At 35.4% G+C, this 26,561-nt stretch overlaps 1 protein-coding gene across 4 annotated transcripts in view; it reads left to right on the top strand.

Moving 5' to 3' along the window:
* Positions 1-295: 295 nt before the first annotated feature.
* The window catches only part of LOC149567178 (RPM1-interacting protein 4-like), a 51,702-nt gene continuing 25,436 nt past the window's right edge, over positions 296-26,561 (top strand). For 2 of the 4 annotated variants that reach the window (XM_089820362.1, XM_089820360.1), the window contains exons 1-2: positions 296-469; positions 591-670. In XM_089820362.1, the coding sequence (XP_089676488.1) occupies positions 659-670 (12 nt within the window). In that variant the 5' untranslated portion in view covers positions 296-469; positions 591-658. The remainder of the gene's footprint in view (positions 470-590; positions 671-26,561) is intronic. The other 2 variants (XM_089820363.1, XM_089820361.1) reach the window with 1 other exon arrangement.

The raw sequence follows: 26,561 nt of genomic DNA, 5'->3' as shown, positions 1-26,561 counted from the left end.
ACACAAGAAATTGAATCCCCCACACGGGACTTTTTCAGATATTTTATTACGTGTACTTCAATGTATATGTTGGTCGTTTCGAAAGACTAAATGAAATGGCAGGATGATTGAAGATGAGTTGTAAATGATAAAATCCTTGAGGTTAAATTGACCTGGTCCTGTCTTCCAAGACGGCGAATTCGTCATTTCATTTGGGGTGAATTTGAATGCAAATTTGGATTGAAGTGAGCCGGCCAAGCAATTTCCTTGTTGAGTTTGTTGTGGGTCATAAGTGTGCCGATCGACCAAATTTGTTGTGGGTCATAATTTGTATTTGAGGGCAGGCTCAGGAAAAGTCAATCATCTTGGATTGCCCCTGCCTCTCTAATTTGCCCCTTTTCGCCTTCAAATCCAGGCAGAATTGGTATTCCTCAGATATTCGTTGACCCACATAGCTTGGATTGTTCAAACCAGCAATTTGTATATGGCGGTGAGTTCTTTTTCATGTGACATGCATTTGAAATTTTATCAACAAGGACCTTTGGAAATCTTGTTTCAATTCATGTTCAGGTCTTGCATGCTTCATTATTTTAGTTTGGTATGCTGTCCAGTCAGGGTAGGCGTCAATATTTTTGGATAGGTGTTGCAGTTTTGATTTCTTGGCTGATGGGAATATGAAATGGGCTATGAGGTACAGCCATCGGAAATACAACTAGTCAAATTGTTGTTTTAGGCCGGCCTTGATAAAAAAAAAACTGCATATTTATCAATTTTCAATTAATTTTGATCCACAGGAAAGGTAGATGGCTTAGTTAATTTGTGATGGATTTCTTTTTGCTTAAAAAGTTTGAAACATCCCATATTTTGTGCATTTTGCAGAATTAATCTGTTAACTTTCCAAAACCTTTGTGCTAAATTTAGCTTTATTGATAGTAGCCTGAAAAACTGGAATTTCCGATCTCTTATGCCTGCGTTAGATCCAATGATGTAAATTTGGACATCACATTAGGCTCTGATGTTAGTTACAAATACCATTTTAAAAAATTGAAATAACGCACCTGCTATTACCAACATTGCTGAATACTGGATTTTATATGATAGAAATTTGAAATGACGTGTTGCAACTCTGTAATTAGCGTTGATCATTGTTGGCTTTTACCTCTCACGTTGGCTTTCAAGACCATGCTGAATTTGATTTTACCAGCAGCAATAATTATATTAATGAACTTGGAACATTTATTTCGTCTGACATCGAAGTGGAAACTTCCTTTAAAGAAAATCAGAGTAGGTATAGGGTATAAATTTATTATTAAGTACTTACCGAGCTCAACTTTTACCACAGATGCAAACAAGTTTGTTTGGCAACAGAAACAATTTTAGTATATTTCAAACCTCTTAATTAATTCCAGATTTGTTGTTTTTGTTAAAATTTCAACCAGAATAGCATAAAATAGAACAAGACAACAAACAGATAACACAAAAAAACACCAAAGTTATCCCGGGAAAACCCTACAACTTGAGGGGAAAACCTGGCTACACCAAAATTGATACTTTATTGAAAAATCAGAGTCTGAATAGAAAGCTTCGCAAGCTTAGATAATAACAGATACTCTCCACAAAAATACAGAATCTTCAATACACATGTATGATCTCCGAATACTTTCCTTACATTGATACATTCTACACACTTGATAATGATCACGTAAAAAAACTTTTTACTGTTGTCACAGATGAACAGCCACTGAATTTCCAAAGCAATGCTCACTGAATTTCCAAAGCAATGCTCACGGTATGCAACACAGTAATCATCTACAGAATACTAACTCTTCACTCAGCACCATGCTTGATATATTTTCAACAAACACCTACAGAAAGCGATGTAATACTGAAATAAGGAACACACAATACTGACCAAAACTTCTGCTAAGCTCACCACTGATAATGACACCCTGACAATGAAAAACAGTAATCCCAGACAATAAATGAATGATCACACCCTTCGTAATCAAATGCTGTGATTGACTAGAACACTCAAAAAACTCTGATTGCCATGGAACAAGAAGGCGAGGCTTCTAGACCTCTAACTACAGTAGCACATGTGGCTTGTTGATATTTGGTAGCTTCAGTCGGATAAACCTATAATTACATATGACATATAATTTATATGTGTTCATCATATATGAGATATAAGTTATTGTTATATGAGAGAAAGTTCTATATATATATATATTTGTTATTATACTGATTATCTAATTAACGATTAGATATGTCCCTTCAGGCGACATGTCTCTTCAATAGAAATAAGAGATCGCTGTCATTTGGAAAACACATACCAAAAACATGGCAGTGCTATAACATTTGCAGCTATCCATCAGAACAACATGGTATTAGAGCCAAACTGCAAATGAGAGAAAATGAGTCTATTATGGAACAATGAGAAACTAAGAATTGTATGAGGGTTCATTCGAGATTACATATAACACATATGTGTTGCAGAACGACTTCAAATACACATTGCAATCTGATCAATAATATAGGCAGGCTTCTCATCACAAGCTTTAGTGCCATTGACACCCCATTTGTGCAGATTGCAAGCAGCTCCCATAGAGTTTGGTGGCAAGACATTTCTGCTCACGCAGCCAATGCAAGTCTAATTCTCATCGCTGCTGAGATGATCACCTTATCTGAAGATTCCACTCGCACCATCCACCAATCAACGCAGATCTCTGCTCATGCAGACAAAGGCTTCGACAGGAACTTCGTCTAGGATTTGATGTCCCATGCAGTTCATCGTTTGGTGTCAACACAGGCCTCAAGTCGTCGTCACTGCCATATCAATGTCAGCGTAAAAAGGAGGCAGTCGTCACGACAGAGCATATTTTCATCGAAGCTAGATAAGGTATGGTGGAAGAAGAGTGCAAAATATTTACTGAATCAATAATGAGTAGTTATAGTGGTTATTTTAGAAGCAGTAATATTCAGAAGTCAGGCAGATTGATTAAAATTATTCATAATATATTTCGATAATCCCAACTGCCACCCGATAATGAAATAAACAAAGATATTAAATGAAATTGAAGAAAAGGGATCGATTAACAAAGGTGATCCATGCACATGCAAGACAAGGAACGAAGGACATCAGGGCATTTTTGAAAGTTCCAAGCAGCAGAGCCATCATTTCGTACTCTTCCCAAGGGTGATCGGCAAGTTTTGTAAGGACAACGACTTATGTGTGACTGTCTTTCTGTGAAGGGCAGAAATGTTCAATACACATTAAAATGAGGAACTTGTGTTTGGAATAGACCTGAGATTATCCACATAAACTACAACAAGAGGACAGAGTCTCAGTTTAAAAAAAATGCAACCATAGATGCCTGAAGAGGAGTATTGACAACACCTATTGTGAAAATATGCAATGTTCATTTTGGCTACTGTCATTGTGTATTGCCATCTGATTCAGAATTTCTACGAACCCGTCACCCAAAATAACAGACATCATTTATACATTGACATAAGCCACCCAAAATACGAAAGGATTACAATAAAAGAAAAATATTTGGTATTGCATTGGGTACCAAGGACCCACCACAAATTGAATAGAGATTAAAGGGAAAAGATTTAATACAAGAGGCCCTTCGAAAGATGTAGAGATATAACAAGGTAAAATCAAGGTGTACATCGAATTTATTATTGTTTTGTTTGAAAATTATTTTATTACATTTTATATATATATATATATATATATAAACGTAAAGTGTCATTATCCATATATATATATATATCATCTTGAATAGAGTAATTATGTTACATTGTTATTCTAAAGGAATAATATTACACGATTATGATTATTACTAATATGATAGTATCTGATTATTCCTAATGTTATTATTATTCTTGAGTATTATAGTAATCTCTCTCTTATTTTTTTAAAAATGTACTATAAGAGCTATTTGCCTTGATCTTTTCCTCCGAGAATATTATTGCAGAAAAAGGGAAAATTGATATCGGCTTTAGAGGGAGTCTGTCACTTCTTCAAAGGTAAAGGAATTCAAAAGATTGATGTTCAAAGGTAGTTTGACACATTCGTTTTAAGGAGCGGATAGAGGATTTGTTTCAGTTGATCCTTGAAGATCTTGATCATATCAGATTCAGAGGGAATATGACACTTCATCAAAGGCAACTTTAGTTGATGCGCTTAGATGATTGATTTTCAGAGGGAGTTCAAAAGTTCTTGTGTGTGATTGTATGACCTTAATGGGCCTATCCCCAGTGTACATCATGAAGAAGTGACAACTTCCAAATGATTCTCACTTGTATTTGTAGAAGTTATTGAAAGGTGACGATCTTACTATAACTTAATTTTCTATTATAATGGATATTTTATGATGTCTATGTAGATCATGATAGATTATACTTTGCATGGTGGATGTTCATATGGTATGCATCATGAGAATGTGTATGCACATACCTTATAAACATTTTGAGTACATGGTGAATGTTATGAAAAGTGATGTTCAGGAGGCCATTACACAGAGTACTTGGTGAATATCATGCGACTTGATGTTCAGGAGGCCATTACTTACAGTACTTGATGAATATCTTTCATCTCGACATTGTAGAGGCCATTACTCAAAGAGTATTTGGTGAATATCATATGTTGATATTTTGGAGGTCAATATTCTTGATATCAGATGTGATATCAAACTTGATTGAGTTCATGGTGAATATCATATGTTGATATTTTGCAGGCCATTAGTTTGAGTATTTGGTGATATGATTTGTTGATATTCTGGAGGCCAATACTCATGTGATTTCAAAATGGTGACTATCACATGTTGATATTCTGTAGATCATTCTTAGAGTATTTGGTGAATATTAATGTAAATATTTTGGAGGCCAATACTCATGATATCAAAATGGTGGATATCTTCTAATCAAAGATATCCTTAAAATTTGTCATTCCTACTATTACCAATGTCTTGTGTTTGCTATCTGCTCCTTTGTACTAATATACTCCAGTTTGATCTCTTTTTCTGCGACTTTCTCTCTCAAAACATGATACTTAATAGATATGTACTTTGTCTTAGAATGTAACACATGATTCTTAGACATACTCATTGTACTTGTGTTATTACAATGTATGATAACAAGCTCTGTAAACTCAACTCCAATATCCTTCAACATCTGCTTCATCCACATGATTTGATTGCAATTATTTGTTGTTGCTACATACTCTGCTTCTACTCTGCTCTGTGAAATGCAAACTTGTTTCTTTCTTAGCTAAGAAACCAATCTTTTCCTCCTAAGAAAAATGCTCCACCACTTGTACTTTTTCTGTCATCCATATTGCCTGCCCAATCTGCATCAGTATATGCACATAAGGTAAAGTCATTTGATCTGTCATACCATAACCCAAAATCAAGTGTACCTTTTAAATATATGAAAATCCTCTTTATTGCTGCATAATGTGATTCTTTATGATTAGCTTGAAATCTTGCAACAATGCCAACTGCATTAGCTATATCTGGTCTTGTATGAGTCAAATATTGCAAACCTCCAATCATGGATCTGTACTTGTTCTGTTCAATAACAAGTGTCTCATCTTTGCTAGATAACTTATGACCAATTAACATAGGTGTACCAACAGGTTTACAACTATCCAAACCAAATCTTTTTTTAGATACTTAGTTTGTGATTAGAAAATATCTTCACTGTTTTGCACAATCTGTGGACCCAAGAAATACTTCATCTCACTAATCATGCTCATCTCAAACTCCTTCATGTCACCAACAAATTTCTCACTTGCTTCATCATCACCTCCAAAGATTATATCATCCACAAATACTTCAATAATCAGTAAACCATTCTCAATTTCTTTTAGATACAGGTTACTATTTGCAGTACCTTTAGCAAATCCCAATTTTGCCAAATATCATCCAATCTCGCACACCAAGCTCTAGGTGCGTGTTTCAATCCATCCGATGCTTTCTTCAACTTGCAGACCATATCTCCTTTCTCCTTTTGCCAAAGGAAATCCTTTAGGTTGCTTAGTGTAAACTTCTTCAAGTTCTCCATTCATAAATGCTAACTTCACATCTAGCTGATACACTTTGAATTTCTTGGTAGCCATATAAGCCAAAAATATTCTATTTGCTTCTATTCTAGCAACAAGTGCAAATGTTTCCTCATAATCAATACCTTCTTGCCGTGAACAACCTTAACATACTAGTTTTGCTTTATTTTTCACAACCTCACCTTGTTCATTCATCTTATTTCTAAAAACCCACTTAGTCCCTATAATATTTTTGTCCTTAGGTCTAGGGACCAATTCCCATGTATCATTCTTCTCTCATAGCTTGAATCCAAAAGTCATCTTTACTAGCTTCATTTGCACTTTTAGGCTCTACTTGACAAATCAAACATGGTTCTTCTCTTTGTACCTTATTGCTTGTCATCACACCTTTGTCCTTGCTACCAATAATCTGATCAGCAGGATAATTCTTTATCAGATTCCTATTAGCTGTCACTGTCTCAACTCTTACTTCAGCTCTAGGTTCACTCCTAGGTTCTTCTCTCTGTTCCGCAATTTGTATGTCATTCTGCAATTCTGTGTTAGTTTCATAAAACAACTCAACATTTTCTGAGTTAGCCTTTGGCTTTGTCTCTTCATAGAATCATAATTTCTTTCTTGAATTCCAAACTTCTCATCAACTCTACATTTGCACTCTCAACAAGTCTTAGTTCTTTGATTAAAACATCTATATGCTTCACTCTTCAATGAATAACCAAGAAATATACCTTCATCACTTCTTGCATCAAACTTACCAATGTCATCTTCTCTCTTAATGTAACGCTTACTTCCAAAAATTCTGAAATACTTAATTGACGGTGCATGTCCAAACCAAAGCGCATAAGGGGTCTTACCGGTACCTTGTCTGATTTGTACTCTATTCATTGTATATACTGTTGTGTTAACTGCTTCTCTTTAAAATGTCTTTGAGACATTATTCTCAAACATCATAGCTCTTGCTACCTTTGTTACTGATTTGTTTCTTCTCTTTGCTACACCGTTCTGCTTAGGTGTCTTAGGGGCTGAAAGCTGTCTTTTAATGCCATTTACTTCTCAAAAACTGTTAAACTCATTCGGAGTAAATTCTCCACCTCTATTTGATCTTAAACACTTAATCTTTAATCCAAATCAATTTTCAACTCTATTCTTAAACACCTTAAACTTCTCAAATGCTTCAGATTTCTCACTAAGAAATGCTACCCACATAATTTTAGTAAAATCATCAACAAGAAGCATGAAGTACCTTTCACCATAGAACGCTCTTGTCTTTGTAGGACCACTCAAGTTTGTGTGTACTATCTCCAACTTCGCTGATGTAGTAAACTTCTTGTTCGGAACAATACTTTTCTTCTGCTTTTCCATAACACATTCCTTGCATACCATGTTAGTAGGCTTCACTATTTTAGGCAAATCTCTAACGAGTGTAGTGCTTACTTTAACAATGTTATCAAAATTTATATGATAAATCCTTTTGTGCCATAATTAACTGTTATCAACTTTAGCAGCCAAGCATGTCGTCTCTATAGGATTTAACTGAAAAACATTACCTCTTGATCTTGTGCCAGTATCAATCATCTTACCATCTTTATCCTTGATAATACATGTCTTTTCTGTGAATTGCAGTTGATATCCCTTCTCAACCAACTGTCAAACACTTAGAAGATTATGTTTCAGAACATCAACAAAATAAACATCATCAGTGTTAGCTTTACCATCAAGAGTAATAGATCCTATTCCTTTTATATGACAAGCTACATTGTTTCCAACTCCGACAATTCCTCCATCACAACTATTGAACTCAACAAATTTATTTATATCACCATTGTCTATGATCCAATCAAAGTTCTTCTTTTCAACTTGTGACACTAGTGCCTTTTCTTCTATAACTTGTTTTTTAGGACTTTCTTCTTTAATTGCAACAAATCCTCACTTTCATTATCACTTTCACTCAAGAATCTTTCCACACTAGCTTCTAGATCTTTGTCATTTGCATAAAGATATTCTCTAGGTCTCCTAGGCTTGAAATTCCTCTTATACTTCTTTACTCTCTTAGGACACTTTGAAGTATAATGACCAAATTCATACAAGTCCAAAATTTAAAGATTTTCTTACCTTCAGGTTCTCTTTTCACAAGTAGGGCAATTCCTCCTTCAATCTTTCTGTCTTCTTCAGTTCTTCCTCTGCTGATGCTAGCATAAATCTCCACTAGTACTCGCGCTTCTTGTCAATGTAGGTTGTACACTTAGTGTGTTAAATGCTGTCTCAATTCTAGGCAAATCTCTACTCTGTCTTAAGCTTATCTCCGTTGCTTCCAATCTTCCAAGAAGAGTCTCTCTTGTAAACTTTTTCGTGCATGGTGTAACTAGTTTAATCCTTTGTGCTATTTGCTTATATGCAGGTGTCAAAGTTTTCAAGATCTTCCATACCATTTCATCTTCATCTTTTTCCCCATCACAATCCTTAACTCCTGCAACAATTTCTAATATTCTACCAAAATAACTTTTTCAAGATTCATCTTCCATTATTTTAACTTCTTGAAACAAACATATCCAATTCTTTAATCTAACCTTCTTAGCATGCTTATTGCCTTCATAAGTAGATTCCAAAGCTTTCCAAATTTTATATGCCAACTTTAAAGAGTTTACCTGATTGTACTCATTTTCAGGAAGGGCTGTCAAAAGTGCTTCCCTAGCAAGCATGTTACATGAATAATTCTCTTTGTCATTCAGTACAATCTTCAAGCTTATCTTCTTCAATAACTTCTTTCTCATTCTTAGTAATCAGCCAATATTCTAGACCCATACATAGCAAATGTGTCTTCATCTTCTCTTTCTAACTGTCATAGTTCGTTCCATCAAACTTTAGACTATCCTTTTTGAAATGACTCACCATACATCTCTGTAAGCTGTTAAGCTTTTCCTTCAAGGACCTGGTGCTCTGATACCAATTGTTAGAAAGTAAAGTCCACCAAGATAACTGAGAGGGGGGGAAATCAATTATCCAATCAAAACAACATTAATTAACCTTATTAAATTTGAAACATGTAATCGATAATACCACAAGAAGATAACCATACACAATAGCACCAGATTTGTTAACTAGGGAAACCCTTGATTAGAGGGAAAACCTTGGTGGGGATGGTACCACAAAATGATGTACTAATATATAAATTCTTTGCAAGAGGATGGCCTCTGTTAAGAGTCAATGAAATACATTCAGTACATATCAATCCCTGTTAGGAGACTTTGAATCCCTGTGAGGAGATTCCAACCTTTTTAGGAGTTGTGGAAGATAGAAGGACCTACCATCCAAATAGCTTCAGGGGCAAGACCATCGAACTCACTTTCCAACTGGCCTTAGTATTATTCTTGTCAGAACAATACCAAATGATTAACTGTCCACTAGCACTCTCTATCAAATAAAATCACTTTGCTCTTTCACTGTGCCTCTGCTCCACCAAACACTTTTCAAATCTCAATACCAGATCTGCAAACTCGCATCACACAAATCCCTTAGATTGCGTACTTGCATGTAATTTGCACTTACAATTCGCTTACATTCACTTTCTTCAATACCTAATTTAAACATAAGGAAAACAACTTTCCTTTATACCAAGTTCTCAAATTAATTTATTGAGTCAGCCTTGAGGCTTTCTCAATTTACACTTACAATAGGATTTCATTAAGATAAAGCAATACACATTTCATTATATCTTTTCATGATTACATAAGATTGTGGGCTCACAATCTTCACAAATCTTCACACGTGCAACCTCAGACTTTGCGCACTCAATCACATCATCATTGTGATGTCTTCTATTTCTGTCTAATTGCGCTTAATCAAATTCTATCTATGTTAGGAGATTAATCTGATTACCAGAATTGGCTTCTTAGGAACTCTCTCTGTATACTTGTTAGAAAGTAAAGTCCACCAAGATAACTGGGGGGGGGGGGGGTGGGGGGGGAATCAGTTATGCAATTAAAACAACTTTTGTTATCCTTATTAAATCTTGAAGATGTAATCAACAAGTTCAATAACCACAAGAAGATAACCATACACGATAACACTAGATTTGTTAATTAGGGAAACCCTTGATCAAAGGGAAAACTTCGGTGGGGATGGTACCCACAAAATGATGTACTAGTATTTTAGTTCCTTGCAAGAGGATGGACTCTGGTAAGAGCCAATGAAATACATTAAGGTAATATCAATCCTTGTTAGGAGACTTTGAATCCCTGTGAGGAGATTCCAATTCTGTTAGGAGTTGTGGCAACCCTGTTAGGAGATGTGGAAGGTAGGACCGATTGTGTAAATAGCTTCAGGGGCAAGACCACCAATCTCATTGTCCAACTGCCCTTTGTATTATTCCTTTCAGAACAATACCAAATGATTAATTGTCCACTAGCACTCTCTGCCAAATATAACCACTAAACTCTTTCACTGTGCCTCTGTTGCACCAAATACTTCTCAAATCTCAATACCAGATCCGCAAACTTGCATCACATTAATCTCTTTGATCGCTTACTCGCAAGTAATTCGTACTTACAATTCACTTTCTTACTTTAACATATTACATACTCATATCTAATCACAAGGAAATAACTTTCCTTTTTACCTAGTCCTCAAATTAATTTATTGAGTCGGCCTTGAGGCTTTCCCAATTTACAATTACAATAGCACCTTATTAAGATAACATAATACACATTACATTACATCTTTCCATAATTACATAACACTGTCGGCTCATAGTCTGTACAAATATTTCACATGTGCAACCTTGGACTTTATGTGCTCACTGATGTCATCATTGTGATGTCTTCTATTTCTGTACAATTGCGCATAATCATATTCTATCCTTGTTAGGAGATATAATCCGATTACCAGAAATCACTTGTCAGGAACTTTGTCCGTATATTGTCTTCTGTAAATCTTGAATAACCGTTATCAGTCTTCGCCTCTATGCATGCGCTCTTAACCATAGCATCAGGACACTTTGTAGAACATGTCCTCAACTGGGCTTGATCTTATCATCAATCCTCAAGCCATACAATTTTCAATCTTTGTTTGCTGCTCTGCTAGTCTTCAGTATGTTGACATCAATGACAAACACTGCCATGAATGTAACATATGATCACAGAAACAATCTCCCAAATTCTTTCAACAGTGCTAGGATACTCCCCAATAGGAATATCATCAGCATTCATGCTAACAATCTCCCTCTTTGGCATTGATGGCAATATAGATGAAAAAATCTATGTTCCAAGAATACCAAACATACCGCTCTGCTGCAACTGCTTCACTATTGTCGTCATCTTCTTTTCAATCCTTTTCATCAATCAAACTAGTCTCATGAAAACATCTCTCCTATTGATATACTTCCCTCATTGACATCAATACTCTCTCCATTGAATGTTTTTCATGTACAACTCTCCCCCATTGACATCAGTGACAAAGGCTTCATTATGTCAATCTCCGACAAAAATATCTCCATCATACTCAAGTGTCCAAAGACATTGGTCAATACTAGCAACCAAGAGTCCTTCATGACTCAACTCAAACAAAGATACTCCCCTGTAGAGGAAGCATCAAGCATTCAGTCTAGATAAACAATAGTTCTTTGTACCACTGGACTGATGCAGTCTCTGCATCATCTACTTTGAAGTAAGCAGGGGCATAACCCCAAGCATACCTCTCAAATACTCAAATGTATCATTCAGTAAAGGCTTTGTAAATATATCTACTATCTACTCCTTTGCATTAACATACTCTAGTTTGATCTCTTTATTTGCAACCTTCTCTCTCAAAACATGATACTTAATATATATGTGCTTCGTCTTAGAATGTAACACAAGATTCTTAGACATACTGTATTTGTGTTATCACAATTTATGACAACAGGCTCTATAAACTCAACTCCAATATCCTTCAACATTTGTTTCATCCACATAATCTAATTACAATTATTTGCTGCTACGACATACTTTGCTGCTGCTGTGCTTTGTGAAATGCAATCTTGTTTCTTTCTTAGCCAAGAAACCAATCTTCCTCCTAAGAAAAATGCTCCACCACTTGTACTCTTTCTGTCATCCATACTGCCTACCCAATACACATCAATAGATGCACATAGAGTAAAGTTGTTTGATCTATCATACCGCAGTCCAAAATTAGATGTACCCTTCAAATATCTGAAAATCCTCTTTACTACTGCATACTGTGCTTCTTTGGGATCAGCTTGAAATCTCACAACAATGCCAACTGCATTAGCTATGTTTGGTCTTGTATGTGTCAAATATTGCAAACCTCCAATAATGGATCTGTACTTATTCTGCTCAACAGTAGATGTCTCATCTTTGCCAGATAACTTATGACTAGTTACCATAGGTGTATCAACATGTTTACAACTTTCCAAACCAAATCTTTTAAGTACTTAGTCTGCGATAAGAAAATACCTTCACTGTTTTGCACAATCTGCAAACCTAAGAAATATTTCATCTCACCAATCATGCACATCTCAAACTCCTTCATTTTACTAGCAAATGCTTAATTTGCTTTGTCATCTCCAAAGATTATATCATTCACAAATACTTCAATAATCAACAAATCATTTTCAATTTCTTTCAAATACAAGTTACTATTTGCAGTACCTTTAGCAAATCCCAATTTTGCCAAATATTTTTCCAACCTTCCATGCCAAGCTCTAGATGTTTCAAACCATACAGGAAAACCTTCAGGTTGCTCAATGTAAACTTCTTCAAGTTCTCCATTCAGAAATGTTGACTTCACATCCATTTGATAAACTTTGAATTTCTTGTTAGCCACATAAGCTAAAATCATTCTAACTGCTTCTATTCTAGCAATAGGTGCAAGTGTTTCCTCATAATCAATACCTTCTTGCTATGAATATCCTTTACATGCTAGTCTTGCTTTATTTCTCACAACCTCACCTTGTTCATTTATCTTTTTTATGAAAACCCATTTAGTTCCTATATTGTTCTTGTCCTTAGGTCTAGGAACCAATTCCCATGTATCATCCTTCTCAATCTAATCTAATTCCTTTATCATAGCTTGAATCCAAAAGTCATCTTTACTAGCTTCATTTGTACTTTTAGGCTCTACTTGAGAAATTAAATATAGTTCTTCTCGTTGTACCTTGTTTCTTGTCATCACACCTTTGTCCTTGCTATTAATAATCTGATCAACAGGATGGTTCTTTATCAGATTCTTATTAGGTGTCACTATCTCAACTCTTACTTCAGCTCTAGATTCACAACTTGGTTCTTCTCTTTGTTTTACAATCTGTATGTCATTTTGCAAATTTGTGTTAGTCTCATAAAACAACTCAACATTCCCTTCGTTAAAACAACTCAACATTCTCTTGGTTAGCCTTTAGATTAATCTCTTCATCAAAATTATAATTATCAACAATAGTTACTAAAGCTATCTCTTCTATTACTTTCTCTTTCTCAACCAATCCAAGTTCATCATCTTCATCATCACTAACATTCAAGAATTCTTCTAATCTTGCATAAAATTTCTCATCATAAAAAAGACAATCCTTAGGTATTCTTGATTTGTAAGGCTTCTTTACTCTCTTAGGACATTTGGATGAAAAATGACCAAATTCATTACATGTCCAACAAACAAAAATTTTCATACCTTCATCTCGCTTCTCATTTTCCTCTTTCCAATTGTCATAGTTAACTCTATCAAACTTCGGACTTTCTTTTCTGAAATGATTTACCATAGATCTCCTTAAGCTGTTAATCTTTTCCTTCAAGGACCTGATGCTTTGATACCAATTGTTAGAAAGTAAAGTCCACTAAAATGACTGAGAGGGGGTGGGGGTGAATTAATTATGCAATCAAAACAATTGTTTTTATCCTTATTAAATCTAGAACATGTAATCAGCAACTGCAATAACTAGAAGAAGGTAACGATACACAATAACTTTAGATTTCTTAACTAGGGAAACCTTTGATAAGAGGGAAAACCCCGATGTGGATGATACCCACAAAATGATGTACTAATATATAAGTTCCTTGCAAGAGGATGGACTTTGTTAGGAGCCAATGAAATACATTCAGTACATATTAGTCCCTATTAGGAGACTTTGAATCTGTGTGAGGAGATTCCAATCCTGTTAGGAGTTGTGGCAACCCTGTTAGGAGTTGTGGAAGGTAGAAGGATCCACTGTCCAAACAACTTCAAGGGAAAGACCACCAAACTCACTGTCCTATTGGCCTTTGTATTATTCCTTTCAAAACAATACCAAATGATCAATTGTCCATTAGCACTCTCTACTAAATATAATTGCTTCGCTCATTTAGTGTGCCTCTGCTGCACCAAATACTTCTTAGATCTTAATACTAGATCTGCAAACTCGTATCACATTAATCCCTTGGATCGCTTACTCGCATTCAATGCGTACTTACAATTCGCTTCCTTACTTCAATACATTACATACTCATATCTAATCACAAGGAAAATAACTTTCCTTTATGCTAAGTCCTCAAATTAATTTATTGGCTTTCCCAATTTACAATTACAATAGGACCTTATTAAGATAAAATAATACACATTACATTATATTTTTTCATAATTACACAACGTTGTTGACTCATAGTCTTTACAAATCTTTCACACGTGCAACCTCGGACTTCACGCGCACATTGACGTCATCATCGTGATGTCTTCTATCTCTGTACAACTGCACATAATCAGATTCTATCCCTGTTAGGAGATATAATCCGATTACCGAAAATCACTTCTCAAGAACTCTGTTTGTATACTGTCTTCTGTAAATCTTTAATAACTATTATCAATCTTCGCCTCTATGCATGCGCTCTTAACCATAACATTAGGACACTCTTTAGAACTTGTCTTTCAATTGTGCTTGATCTTATCTTCAATCCTCGAACCGTACAATCTCAATCTTTGTCTGTTGCTTTGCTAGTCTTCAATATGTTGACATCAATGACAAACACTACCATAAGTGCAATATATGATCACACAAACAATCACCCAATTGCTTCCAACAATGCTAGGATACTCCCCCATAGGAATATCATCAGCATTCATGCTAACAATATTGTCTTCAGTAAATCTCGATATTGTCACTAGTTTTCGACTTCTTGTATGTGCTTGTAGCCACGTTGTTAGGAGTCAGGACAATCTGTAGAACATATCCTCAACTGTGTTTGACCTCATCTTCAATCTTCAAACCTCACGATCTCAAACGTTGTTTGTTGCTTTTTCAGTCTTCACAGAATAACTAGTATGTTGACATCGGTGACAAACACTGCCATGAATGCAACATATAGTCACACCAACAATCTCCCAAATGCTCTAGCAATGCTAGGATACTCCCCTACAGGAATATCATCAGCATTCATGCTAACAATTACCTGCAAGAATGATGGTGCCTCCTTGTGTACCAATGCGACAATCTTCTCTGTGTGATTTATGTTAACCTCCTTGTAAACATGTTGTCCATCCCCTTTGGGTATCAATTCCGCATGCTCCCCTCACTGTCTGACATCACCTTAATGTAATGGATTTCAACCTTGCCTAAGTATCTGTGCCCTAGTTCCCATGGCTCCTTACAATTAAAATAGAGCTTTCTCCTCCTAAGCTCTTATTTGGTGGCCTCATCCAATGATGGCTTCTTCAGATAGGGTTTGTTGTCTTTCTACTTCAGAGCCAAGGGTGGCTTGGGGTGAGAATAACCCTGGAGGAAGAAGAAGATGCCTTTTTACATGTCCTCTTGATTGGCTTCGAGAGAGAGTTGGGGTTGAACCCTTTCACCCATCCCTTTAACGACTCCATCAGTTCATTCTTAAACAACATAATCTGTTGTCTCTCCGAGATGTACGCTACCAACATAGATAGTCTCTGGAACTTAGTAATCTAACTGTCAACTGACTTGATTTGCCTCAATTGTGCCAACTCCTTGATATTGAGTTTTGGATGCTTATTGACATAAGAAGTTACTTGATCATGGCCAAGAGTAACCAAACTGTGACTCCACCATTTGTGAACAACTTCTAGGTGGAGTGCGACAAGTTTAATTGTTTCTTCTTCGAGCATCGGATTGAGTTGGAAGCAAGTGTCCACCTTTATCACCCATGCTTGTGCAAAAATTGATCTAGATCCATTAAACAATGACAGATTCACCTTGCTTATCTTTCTTTTGAGGTCATCATTAAAGTAGCCACAATTGCTACCGTTGGAGTACCTCATCTCAAATTTGTATAATCTTTGTAAGATATATCCTTTTCCATATTTGCATTCCTCCAATCTTCTCGTAATTATTCTTGCATTTCTTAGAAGGTGACTTTTCGTTCTCTGTGTGGTGTTTTAGTTCTTGGAGGGAAAGTTGAAATCAAGGGTCGAGGGCATGAGGGTTGAGGGTTTGTCCTTCCCATATTGAAATTGTCAGTACGCCTATTTCGTTCTTTGGATGTTTTGCCTTCTGCCAATTTGCATAACATTTCCTCCACAAGCCGTTGAGTGTTAGATTTGAACTTGATTTCTAGTGAGCTCTCGTAGCAGACTCACGACTTCAACAATAAGGTCTTGTGGCTCCCCCATTCTATTGACTGAGTGATACCATGTTCTTTTCTTGGTATAATTTTGCATTCACTTCCCACTGGTTAGCAGGATCACCAACTTTGATACCACTGTAATATCCCACATGCAAACTAGAGTATGGAGACGCCTTCTCAATGAAATGTATGGCCTCCAATTGAGAGTATTCTTGTATGTTTGTATGGTGAGGGAGAGACCAAGGTGATTTTGTCTGTCAAATCCCAACTGGATGTGTGAAAATGCTGAAGTAGATGCTGTACACCTCACTTGTCCATACGGTGAGTGTCTATGTCTATACAGTGAGAGTATATGCAAGTCCGTAACGTGGAAGACACAATGTATAGTGTTTGGGAGTGTTGTCCTTTGTATGGTGGATTTTGGGGAGGGGGTGGAAGTACGGTGGCTATACGGTGAATGAAAGTGTACTGAATGAATTCTTGTTTCTGGATTCTATTGTGGAGCAATTTTTTACCATCAACTTTTCAGATCATACTACATGATCCATCATCAAGATGCAAGAGAACCAAGGAAACCAAAAAGGTCATTGGATTGGGGAAGTGAGAAGTATAGTGGCAATGGATTGTGTGGATGAGTCGAGATGCCTTCCATAATGCACACCACTTTAAAATAATGTCATAGTGTTGTAAATGCCAATGTAATTATATTGCACAAAATGGAGAGATGAATGCCAATTACCAATGACGCCACAAGGAGTAATTTATTTCAAACAAGTGATGGTGCTTCAGATTTGCAAGATCCAAAGTCAGGGAATACACAAGCTAAATAGGGAAGGTCTTTCACTTCTTAAATGGTGAAATAGAGCATAACTCACAGAAATTTGCAGCATGATAAAATAATTTAAGTCACATACCAAAAGACATCCTACACACCGGTCATATATACCTCATCGGAGGGAAACGCTGAAGGTGCACACAAAGTGCCGACATGACAACAAGCGCCTATGACAAAAAGTAAACGATGGGCCCAAGATATATAGAAATCAATTGGGACTCCAAAATACAAATACTATAATTTATTTTATTTAATGATGGCGACGTTACAATTTTGCCAAGGTTTCTTTAATAATGCTGGCTCAATAAGTCTGGAATTACATCATTGTAGTTTCTCTGCATGCATATAATTTCCAATTGCCAACATTAGAAAGTCTGGCAATAAATATCAACCATAATAATAGAAGGCAACTACTCTTAGAATATTCAAGCAAATCAACAATTAATAATCTTGTCACAGATCTATCAACATAAATTACAAATAAAATATCTCAATTTAAAATCCAAGCAGTCACAATATTAGATTTGATAATAGGATTTATCTGCAAATTTGTTCAGACCATATAGTTCTAGATGACTTCCCCTTCAACCTACTTGTAATTGAATCATAGCAGACACATAACTGACAGCTAAACTCAGTAGCCTCAGATTTTCTTAACAACACCATACAGAAAATAATATCAATCCGAAGCTTTGATGGTAGATTACAGATCTCTAATTCATAAATACTGAGATAAATTTCTCCTCTTCCTGTATTGTCTCTGAATATGCCCATGTGAATGGTCCCAAGCTAGGAAGTTAATCTCATACCAGTAATGTCTGCAGCTCACAGACTATCAATATTTTGTGTTCAAATATTTTTGCTCCAGTCAACCTGATAGCATCAGGCGGTAGCTATGAGACTATAGCCCATGCACATAAATTTTCGCTCATTCGGTTCTGGATCAATAAATTACACTGAACAGATGAGCTTTATGCTAATATATATAAGCTGCCTAAATACAAACATTTGTCGGCCTATAATAGTTGTAGGTAATCGCAACTTTCCCTTTTTATTCATCATGGATGTACAGCACATAACAGAAAGTCCATGACCTTCTTAAGGCCATACCCACCAGCAAGGGCATCTATCATCTCTTCAATCTGCTGAAGTAATGTTGGTTCCAATCTGGCTATGGATATGAGATTTGTTTCTCAAAGAAATTCCACCTCTTTCTGCATGTTTTCTGCAGCAATGTCTAAGTATGAGTTCTCTTCAAAATATGAGACTCAATCAAATTCACATCCATAATACTATTATATGCACTCTCTAACTTAATGCGGCACCTGGAAGATGAAGGCCCAATCTTTAATCTTCGGTGACTAACAAATTTAAAATATTTCCTCTATCTTGCACAATACCCGATCTTGCATGACTGTGCTCTTTTTTATTCTATTTCTGTGCAACACAGAATTGTAACTCTCCTCCTCACAAAACATCCATATGAAAAGCGACCTAACTGCAATGCCTCAAAACCTACATGAAGATCCATTTTCATGTCCAAATAGGTCTTGCGTCAAATACCAGTGCCAATCATGATTCCTTGATCCACATATTGTAAGCATATTGCCTGCAGACAAGAGAGCCATGCAAATCACTTTTTAACGAATGTTGATTGTTTTGGCTTCCATCCCCAGTGTTTAGAGCTATCCCAAGATACCAACAACAGTAATGAAAGAAGAACCCGATTACCCAAATGCTTCTACAGGTTGATACCTTCAGACTCTCTAGTACGCAGCTTGATTAGAATCAAACTTTGACAAAGAGGCAAAGGAATACACAATAAGATTTCATTTATTAGATACACAACGATGATATTAATAAGTCTATCAAACGTCAAAAACACCCGCCCAACAAGAAAAGATTTAACTTCCCCTTAACATCAGCTTTGATACCATGTTGGTTGATCAGAAATAATATAAACAACAGACAAAAATAGTGAACTCAAGACACAATATCTATCTTGCAAAAACCCTCCAACTTGAGGGGAAAAACCCAGCCACACAAGGATCATTTTATTAATGAAAGAGCAGTAGACAAATTTACAATATGCCCAAAACAAGGCCAAAACTAGGCCAAAACTGAAACAATGATAATCATCTCAATGATGTGTAGACAATAAATGAAATATCCCTTTGATACAATCACTCAACAAATAATATCAGTCTATCTTGGCAAATTTTTTCTTGAAGAATATAAAACATTGCCTTGACCCTTCATTACCTTGCCGTTACAAAGTGAAGACCTTTTGTTGTCCTAACCCTTCATTGTCTTGACTCTTGACTCTTGAATGTCTTGTCCCTTCAAATTGAAGAGCCTTTGATGTCTTTAATAGAATATTTATACATTTCAAATTGGTTGAAAGATATCTCCTGAAGCTCTATATCTCCAACATCCAAAACCATGGCATAATTTTCTCACTTTCTCTAAGAATTGTTTATGTCCAAAAGTATGAAGAGTGGTTTAATCTTACCAAGTCTCAACAACTATTGTGCATAGGCTGAAATTTGTTTCAAGGGTTTTAATTGGTGTTTCTTTCAGTTTCTGCAATGGAGGGAGGTTGGGAGACGTGGGGACACAATTTTGGTACCACAGTCCTACCTTTTTAGGGGTTTTTTAGCATTTTATTTTTTTCCCTGAATATTTAAAATGTCACCTTCTTTCATTTTTATGCACCACATGGAGCAGGCTGTCTAGTGCTGTAAAATGGAAACATTCCCTCCAAGTTCTGAATACCTTGGATGTTAGGGATGGCAGGATCATCACCTGGACCCTCGGGGATGCTGCCTGACAGAATGCTGGTTTTGGTAGACAAAACATATAAAGTTTGGTAGTGCATAACATTGAAATATCAACAATATATGCAAAACCTGCACAACATTGTTACAGTCCTTAAATTGCCTTTTAAGTGAATTGATCTTTCTTATATGAGATGTCACATAAGAATCAAGTAGAATTATATCCAGTTTCATGTCTAAATTATTGGTTGTTCATGAATCAAAAGTCTGATAAAGTCTTTTGAGCATATCCCAAATTTGCTTTGGTGGTTGTGGCAGACCCAATTTTTGTGAATTTAAGATGCTTTTTCATACAATATATCTTCTACAACATGATCTGTTTTCTTTAGATTCAAGTTGGCTTAAAAATGATAAATAGATGCTCTAGTAAAGTTTTCATCATACTGAAGAGATAAAAGACAATAAAAATGTTCCACTAGATGAAATTATTAAATTTAGGAACCAGAAATATAAATTCCATCAAAATGAAATACAAATAACTCAATTGACAGATAACACAAATTATCCTAAGGAAAACCCTTCTCACTGAGTGAAATAACCCAGCCCACGAAAATGATAGTCTTAATTTAGGTTCAATAACAATTACAAAATCCCTTTTTCTTATTGATGTCTCAACTTGACAATCAATAAGTTTTTAAACAATCTAGCCACCAAAAATGCTCTATAATCATACAATGATCGTATATAACAAACAGCAGATATAAACTGTGATCCAATACAATACGCAGATTTAGAATATGATCACATACAAAACAGTACACAGAATCTTGAAATCTTTTCTGATTCACAGAGCATCTCATAAACTGACTGCAGTAATAGAATTACTGAGGAACTCTTATGCAAAGAAGACTCAGAAGAGAACATTCAACTTTATGTGAGAACCAAGATACACGATCAGATACACAGCAAGCACATGCCAAGAGTGTCTCACAGTATGACTTAGCCAGTAATACAAAAATCTCACCCGACGTTAGGAGAGATCTTGGAAGAGTAATCACCGTGCATTACCAAATTACACGATGTCATCCAATACGTAGTGGCATATGCAATCAATGACAACCATGAACAGCGATAGACCTGTTGTCGATGTGGGTAGGAGAATCAACATAAATAAACTGCCAAAATGAATGAGGTCGATTTAATGTAATCACTGTCAGCAATCTTGATGCCACTAAGGAAAGGTATGATGACGGGGAGCCAGCAACATAAACAATGAGCTCGATGTGAAGAAATTAATCTTGTCATCAGAATGAAGCATACACAAAACACTTCAACATAATGGACTCGACCAAGAGACAAAACACAACCACACAGGAGCAGAGCAAAAACTGAGAAGTCGCACAACAAAAAATAAGGCATGTGAAGAAGAGGAACAATGAAACTCATCATTGCCTTCTCAGGCAATGACAAGAACAAAAAATGAGAGCCATTGCTGAACATACACTAGGCATCATCAGAGGTAAATGATCTCAATTGCTGCTACAATATTCAACACTCCCTCTTTGCAAGAAAGAGATCTTCAGACTGCCATTTCATAGCAAGTGCACATAACTGCAAAAAAAAAAATGTCAACAAAATCTGATCATAGATTTTGTCATGCCCACAATTTTACAAGGCAAAAGAAAACACAATTGACAATTTTTTTTTAAAACAAGAGATAAATCCGAAGATATGATACAAAATCTATACTTAAATGAGGAGATGTTAAGTTAGTTGATGGAACGAAGATAGTTCCATTTGAAATCTGGATTCGAGTTTTCTAAGATGGGTTGCCTGGTTGTCTATCAATGTTTGCACTACTAAGTTAACATGATATTGGATATAAGCCCTTCACCTACTATACTCTTAATTGAGACTCTCTGCAATGCATGTGATAATGTAGTTGCAATGGTTCCAGGGGTTACGAACATGGGGATGTTTAATAATTATCCTGAATGTTTAAATACAAGTTACCCCATCTCATACCTACCTATCCCTTTTATCTTCCATTTTCATTAATTGCGTATAAACATCCTCTTGATGAACTTCTTATCTTTTATCTTTTTTTTTCACTTCAACCATTTTGGTAACTTACTAACTAGACGCTACTAACTAGGCCCTAAAAATTAATTATCCAATGGATTTGTTATTTTATTGTTATTATTATCTTTACATATACATATCTCTCTTTACTAGTAACTATATGTGAGTTAAATTACTAAATTTATCTTATAATTTCAAATGCCTATTCACTATAACGTTATTACTTTAAATTTTATCAATAAATCCTAATAATCCTAATTTAATAGAAAACATTCTCATTTATTCCTTTTAAATGACATACCTTATTAGTTAGTCAAATTCAACATCTAAAATAAAGCTACCTTAACCTTTCACTACCTGTAAACATCTTAAATTTACATTTTACTTATTCCTAGAAATTACCTATGTTTGACTTAACACTTTATTAATTTTCATAAATTACACTAACCTTAATTAGGAACTTCATTGGTTTATTAATACTTACTAAACCATAATTTCATTACTTTTCTATTCACCTAACCCTCTAATCCCTATGTTTCCCCTTTTTCCTTAGTCTAACGCCTACCTCCCCAAACATTTACTCCTAGGTGGGCGTGAATCTCCCATACCCAACATGGGACATCTAGGAAAGTCCCCACTTTTGTTAGGCGAGTACATATAACATGGGCTCTTAATTAGACTTTTTTGAAAGGGGAAGGTAAAGCATAAGTTTGCCTTGATCTTCATTTTTTTTTTTAAACTCATAAATTCATTACTCCACCCACTTAGCGCCTAGGGAGGTGAGACCCACTCAAGATGGAGGCACATTGTTTTAAAAAAACACATATTGCATCCCCTTAGAACAAGCGTACAACCCTTAATCCAAGGTGGAAGGTGACATGAAATTTGGGGCTGTCTAAAGTCAATGATGTCTTCCCCCCCATGTTTTGCTTGATACTTGCGCCCAAGTTTACAAGGACAAGGCAAGCGCTTGCTTGGTGGATAAATACATTTTATATTTGGAAACACTTGGTTATTTAGTGGGAGCATTTAAAGGTGCTTTCTAGGTTTGTTTTTTCCCTTTGAGTTTGACATAGACTGATATGTTTTTATATATGTTGTTTTAATTATTATTATTATTTTTTTGTACAAGGTCCTATCATGATCTAAGGACATCATAACTCAAGGCTGACACCTTATTAATGCGAGGTGGTTTTAGAGATGATTTATTTCTAACTTATAATTTCCAAGATATTATTATCTTATTCAGGGCCTATTATTTTATTGACCTGTATTGGCATGAGACATTATTTGGTTTTGCTCATACATTTTCTAGAAACTAAATATGCATCTACAAACACTTTGTTTTTAAGTTGAGTTTATTGTCTTGTTTTCTTCACAATTTTCTCTATGGTTACTTATAATTGAGCTGACATAATTTGAACATTGCATTATGTATTTCAATGCTTATTCCATATAGTGAAATCTATAGTTGATATATGACAACTACCTTATTACTATCAAACTTAAATTGCAAGATACTTTTATAAGAGACACAATGCAATCTTTTACATGTAATTTTATGAACTTCAAATATTCCAATTTTATTGTTGATGTCTCCATCATGACTACGTATTCATTATCAATTAGAACAAAATCTACACTAATATGATTCAAGATTGAACACAAATACATCTAAATTTTTCATATGAGACTTGAGGAAATAAGAATAACAAAATGGTAATCTCCTATTCATCTTTCTAATGTCCACCATGTCACTTAAATTTTTTTTTTTTCAATGCATTCATATCCAAGAAATTGAAGCTACAATTACAATTCAACAGAATTCTCCTTCAAGGTTCTCTCATTTCTTCCATACTACACACTTGTCATACATGAACATAGGGTGATGAAAACAATATTTTGAAATATACTCAATGGAAATATCTTTTCACAATACATAGATGACTCACAACCTTTCTATTGACAAATGGAATAGAACAAAGATAACACTCTCACAACACAAACAATCATATAACAAAATGGATTTTGCGCTCCATTCCAATAAAAAAAATAATAGTGTCTTCTTCTCCTATGAAATGGGAAAATTACATGAGCTCCAAGTTTCCAAGATCATCAAGTAAAAACCTACAAAAAAGAGACAAAATGTAGAACCATGGAGGCTCACCTCCCATCCTAGGCCTCAAGGAGGCCACCCACCGAGCTTGGGGAAATAAGGCACAAACGGTTGCACATCTTCAAACTCACATATCATGCAAAGCCATAACAACCCATCTCAACACAACACAACAAAATACAACCCATCCTAAGGCTTGCACAAAGATTCAACAATAGAATCAAGATATAAGGTGGAGGTGGGTTCTCTCCATTAGGAGAATTTCAAATCCATGAATCTTATAAAATTACAAATTCCCATAAGTAACATGCCCTTTCAAGGCTTAACAATATCTTCCCCCTTCATACACCTCCTTATACCTCCCAAGAATGCAAGTAATCATGAAGTCCATACTCCATTGAAACACATCAAAATCATCTCCACACATGGGAGAGTTTCTCAACTACATGGGTGAGCCCAACTAACCCCTTCACCCAAGCATCTCTTCCCTCCCAAGGGTGAGTGATGCTTTACACCCATTTACACAAACAAACATCATGAACAAAACAAGATTCAAGGAAGAAATCACATAAAACTTCTCACATTCAACACACATAGAACAAGATTCTTCACAAAACCACATCTACACCATATCAAATCCACCATGCAATGAAGTAAAACTATATCAAATCTACAATGCAATGAAGAACACCATGGATCATGGATACCAACCTCACTCCAAGCAATGACAAATGAAAGTTGTTGTAGAGCTCCTTATCCTCTTCCTCCAAACCCTAAATGTCTCTAAAGTTATAGAGTGGGTAAGTGGGTTTCTAGTTTGGCTATGCCTCTATATATGACTCCCATTTTCGGATTCAATATAAAATGCATTCTTTTTGGGGTCTCCTAGGTCTTCTAGGCACCCTAGTGGTCACTATTAGCCCCCTAACTTAAAGTATTATTATGGATAGGGTTTATTTTCATCACAAATTCACCTTAGAGCTACTTTTTGGCCCTCACAATGCTAGGTAAAGTCAAATTTCAAATTTTTTATGGTGGTAACCTTTGTTTCCTTTACTAAATCAAGGCAATTAAGCCTAATTCTTAATTAAGGAATTTAACTTGAGAGAAGGTGGCTACATAATCCATCTTCAAAGAACATGTCATTTTTGCATAACGAGTACAAGTGTCAAGTGACACACACAAAGTTCACTATACATCACACGACATGTTCTGAATCTACTCATGAAATACATACTACACACATACATCTCACGTTTACAAAATAAACACATCACAACGAGGTTTACAAATCTTCTAAAGATTCAACTTGGTAGTGTCATATTAACATGTATTTATACCTTGTTTCTTCGTTATGTTTCCATGGTTCCTTTCTTGCACACTAAACTCGAGCATCAGTAATCCAATGAAAAGTCACATATAAAATACATATGAAAGTAAAGATATATGATAATTCTGTTATTCTACAATTCACATATAACACATTTCATAATGAACTTCCTATTCTCCATCATTTGCTTACATACATTTAATCATTAAACCTCAAAAATCTGAATATTATTGACTTTCCTAACAAGATCAATTTAAGCATTTTGAATCACAACGTAATTCCATTTTCTATCATAGTAGTGAAGTACTAAATAAATATCCATTAATTCATCGATTATGCCAAATTAAGTCTTCATACAAATCATAATGGAAAATCACAAGGTAAATATCATTGGATAAGTAGCAAAATTTATTGTCCATTAAGTATCAAAATATGTGTCGAGATATCCAGTCCTAAATAACAAAATGGAAATACAATATCTATGCTATGATGGGTTGGGGTGAGGCCTCACAGATTTTCTCAATAAACATTGTTACCTTGACATAACAATATATTATTCATCATAGCTACTTCTAGAGGGTGAATGAGGAGAACAACAATTGAAGTCATGGAGTCTCACCCATGGCTTCCACCATGGCTACTCCTAGAGTTTGGATCCACCATAATTGCTCCCAGAGAGTGGAACAAGGGATTTCACCCTAATTTTCTTTGCAGAGAAAAATTCATTAACAAGGGATCTTGCCTTAAATTTCTCTCGTAGTGAAGAATTCATTAAGAGGGGATTTCACCTCAAATTTTTGTTGCAAATAAGAATTTATTAACAAGGGA

Source organism: Cupressus sempervirens, chromosome 3 (assembly GCF_028749045.1).
Source record: "Cupressus sempervirens isolate cs-2001-9-10 chromosome 3, ASM2874904v1, whole genome shotgun sequence".
Lineage (NCBI taxonomy): Eukaryota > Viridiplantae > Streptophyta > Pinopsida > Cupressales > Cupressaceae > Cupressus > Cupressus sempervirens.
The sequence above is the reverse complement of the archived record's forward strand: the minus strand, read 5'-3'. Positions and strand labels throughout refer to the sequence as shown.